The sequence below is a fragment of the Gossypium raimondii genome, chromosome 1 (genome assembly GCF_025698545.1).
Source record: "Gossypium raimondii isolate GPD5lz chromosome 1, ASM2569854v1, whole genome shotgun sequence".
Lineage (NCBI taxonomy): Eukaryota > Viridiplantae > Streptophyta > Magnoliopsida > Malvales > Malvaceae > Gossypium > Gossypium raimondii.
The window spans coordinates 12,432,749-12,436,659 of NC_068565.1; the positions used below are offsets into that span (position 1 = coordinate 12,432,749).

Below are 3,911 nucleotides of genomic sequence, written 5' to 3' on the forward strand. Positions count from 1 at the left end.
GATTTTGCAGTTGAGTTGAATTATTCAATCGAGGACAATCCTTTATTTGGTGTTCTTTTGATCCACACTTAAGGCAAGCACCGATCTTTCTCTAACATTCTCCTTTGTGATATTTCTCACAATGTTGACATTTTGAAGCATGTTCTTCAGTGGGCTCAAGTTGCTGCTTAGTCCTTTTTACAGGTCTGTTGTTCAAATTGTTTGAACCTGAATCCCTTTTATTGGGAACTTTCTGCCTCTTTTCCCGCTCTTTTTTTTTTATTTCCTCTAAGATTTTAACTTTTTCAACCAAATTTATGAAATTCCTTTCTTAATGGAGCGCCACTTGAACTTTGAGTTATATTTTAACCCTTCTTCAAATCTTGCACTTCTGTCCTCTTCCTTTGCCACCAAATCGGGAGTATAGCAACTTCATCTTAGAAATTTCGTTTCATATTCTGACACTCACATGTCTCCTTGTTTTAACTCGATAAATTCGCGTCTTCGGGCTTCGACATAACAGGGACTCACGTACTTTTTTCGAAAAGCTTGTGGGAAATAATTCCAAGTTAGTCTTTCTGCGAGTGTTCCCCTCTCAACTGCTTGCCACCATCTATAGGCCTTGTCTTTTAGCAAAGACACCGCTCTTTTTAATTTCTGTTCAAAAGGGCATTCGAGGTCATCTATAATCCTTTCTGTCGTTTCCATCCAATACTCCATCACGTCAACATCATTAAAAAATTAATATTTTAATTAACATTTTAATTAAGAAAAAGTGATTTGACTATTTTTAAAAAGTTAATGAAAAAATTTAACTTAAAAAAGTAATGATCAAATTGAAAAAAAATGTAAATATTGGGGGCTAAATTTATTATTATGCCTAAAGTTCTTTCAAGTAGTATAACCAGTGAATTAGTCCTTATAAATATGACCCAGACTTGGGAAGCTGAGTAGCTTAACAAAAATAAAGATTTTCCTGCTTATTAATTATATTGTGAGAAAATATGCAGTGTAAAGAGGAGTGCCAAGTTTTCCGTCCCATTGCAACTTTCTCCCAAAACATATGGAGATATCAATTTCCTCCTTTTTCTTCAGCTGATGAGTTGGTAATCTTCCATTCTCTCCTACATTTCTTTTGTCACCTTTTGCAAATCATTATGCTACTTGTCTGAAACTCATCCTTTCAAGCTCTTTGGGCTGTCCCATTGCCTTAAAAAGATGATCAGTTTCAACCAGATTAAATGACTTATGCTTTCTTATTTATGATGTAAAACTCTAATTTTTCAAGCAGTCTCAGGTGTTTGATTCTTTAACCAAAGAAACAGCCCCTTTGAAAGAGAAAGTGAAGGACATATTGATGGGTTCTACTCCGGATCCCGTTGAGAAGGTTAAATTCATCGATACTCTGCTTCGCCTTGGTGTTTCCTATCACTTTGAGGACGATATCGAAAACCAATTGGAAACCATTTTCACTTCCCACCACAATCTTTTTAGCGGAAATCACCATGACTTGAACTCCACTTCAATTGTGTTTCGAGTTTTCAGACAATATGGTTTCAAAATGTCTTGCGGTAACCATAACATCATTGATAAATGAATTATCTATAAAATAATAGCTATGGAATATATATAATTTAGTTTTGAACCCTCCTATCAATATGTGAATCAGATGTTTTCAACAAATTCAAGGACACTGATGGTAAGTTCAAAGAAACCTTGATCGACGATGTTAGGGGAATGCTAAGCCTATATGAAGCCGCCTATCTTAGAGTTCACGGGGAGGATATATTAGAGGAAGCCCTTGCATTCACCACGGTACACTTGAAGTCAATGGAAAACAAGTCGAATCCTCATCTTGCGAAGCAAATAGCAAATGCCCTTGATCAGCCATTGAACAAATGCCCTCCAAGACTAGCCGCAAGAACCTATATCTCTTTCTATGAGGAGGAAGACTTTAGAATTGAGACCCTTCTTAAGTTTGCAAAGCTAGACTTCAATCGAGTACAAGTACTTCATAAACAAGAGATAAGCCAAATCGCAAGGTTAAAATAATTAAAAAACATTTCTTATCAATTTAAGGATTGATTTCCTGATGATTTTTGTTGCATGTTAAGGGGATTTTTGTATTGCAGGTTTTGGGAGGACAGTAAGCTCTCTGAGCTTTCTTACGCAAGGGAGAGATATGTGGAGACCTACACATGGGGCAATTCCGTATTTTATGAACCTCGCTATGCACAGGGGCGAATATTTCTTACCAAGATGATACTACTAGTATCAATTTTAGATGACACATTTGATGCATACGGGACACCTCAAGAGCTTCAACGTCTCATAGATGCATTAAAGAGGTCGTAAGTCATCTCCCAAATACTAGAGTGAATGTTCACGCATTTTAATTCATCAACAATGAAACCAGCATAATTTCATAATTTTCAGATGTGAGATTAGTGCTATTGATGAGTTGGAAGATTACACCAAAGTTATTTGCAAGGCTGTGCTAGTTTTGTTTGATGAAATAGCTGAGGAGGTTAGGAAGGAAGGAAGATCTTATAGTGTCCCTTATGCAAAAGATGCTGTAAGATCAATTATATCAATAGCACACATTTCCCTCATGGTTCTTTTATATTTAACAATTTATGAGTATCTGTTAATGTTTTAACATGTTTTTCTTTTTATTCTAATTGACCGTATAATTAGCTCATTAGACTAGTGAACAACTATCAAGCTGAGGTGAAATGGTCCCATGATGGTTATGTACCAGCATTTGAGGAGTACATGAGCATTGCAACAAAGACGTCCACTTATGATACATTTATAACAACATCATTTATAGGAATGGGAAAAATGGCAGCGATAGAAGCATTTATATGGCTGCGAAAGGAACCCAAAAGTATGAAGGCTTTAAATGTTATAGGTCGTCTCATGAATGATATAGTGTCGCATAAGGTATGCAGTTAATAAAAGCATCTCTTCGAATTTGTACTATAATAACCTTATAAAAATTTTAACTATTAATTCAATGGTTGCTCATTCTAATTGAAGTTCGAGCGGTTGAGACATCATTGTCCATCTAGTGTGGAATGCTACATGAACCAACATGGCCTTTCAAAGAAGCTTACTCTTAAAGACTTTGAGAAAATCCTGGAGGATGCATGGAAGGATTTAAATGAAGAATGCATGAGACCAACAGACTGCCCGAGAGATCTGCTCTTACGAATTTTGAACATTGCTCGAGCAACATATTTATTTTATAAGCATGAAGATGGATACACAAAACCAGAATATGTGAAAGATGATGTCCGTGCACTGTTCCTTGACCCAATACCCGTCTAAAGGCGACCTTTTTCCAGCTTTCTTGATGCTCCACCATACTTTCTTCAGTGTGTTTAAACAACTGCTTTTCTCCAGGGTTTGTATCAGATTTGGCGACAAATAAAAGTCATATTTTATTTAAGGTTGGATATATATGTAAAATGTACCAAAAAGTGTGGTGTACTACTATAAACTAGTGAATAATCCATGTATGATCATGTATGTTCTTGAATCTTGAGTAATATATCAAGAATGATCTTAGGTATTATCCGTAACAAATGGTATTATTTTTTATTGCTCAATTAATCTTATTGTGGATCCGGTTATCGAGCGCTTAAATATACGAATGAAAATCCTTTTCTCCTAAAACAGTTTTGATGCATATGTTGCAAAACCCGAATGCATATGTAAACTTCTCAAACTGTTCCTTGATATAGGTGAGAAAAACCTAAAGTGAGGTGAATGTTAGGAGCTGGATAGATAGTTAAAGGAAGGAAATGTCACCCCAAATTGATGTAACCATGCAAGATCAAGAAAAAGTAAGTGAATCGATGCTGAGATGGATGATGGAATCTGGAGACAAAAGAAAAGTCAAAGACATGAGGTAGGAGTAAGCCCCC

The 3,911-nt window shown here is 35.8% G+C and overlaps 1 protein-coding gene across 5 annotated transcripts; it reads left to right on the plus strand.

The window, feature by feature from the left end:
- Positions 1 to 925: 925 nt before the first annotated feature.
- LOC105782579 (probable terpene synthase 6) lies at positions 926 to 3,570 on the plus strand. 5 transcript variants are annotated; one of them, XM_012607406.2, is made up of 7 exons: positions 926 to 1,085; positions 1,271 to 1,550; positions 1,649 to 2,021; positions 2,112 to 2,330; positions 2,416 to 2,554; positions 2,677 to 2,925; positions 3,022 to 3,570. In XM_012607406.2, exons 1-7 carry the CDS (start codon positions 984 to 986, stop codon positions 3,310 to 3,312), a joined length of 1,653 nt encoding a protein of 550 aa, XP_012462860.1. In that variant the 5' UTR covers positions 926 to 983; the 3' UTR covers positions 3,313 to 3,570. The 5 variants fall into 5 exon arrangements, with proteins under 5 accessions (XP_012462860.1, XP_012462877.1, XP_012462884.1 ...); XM_012607423.2 differs by having other exon boundaries at positions 942 to 1,085; positions 1,277 to 1,550; XM_012607430.2 differs by having other exon boundaries at positions 943 to 1,085; positions 1,277 to 1,550; positions 2,112 to 2,327.
- The last annotated feature ends 341 nt before the right edge of the window (positions 3,571 to 3,911 follow it).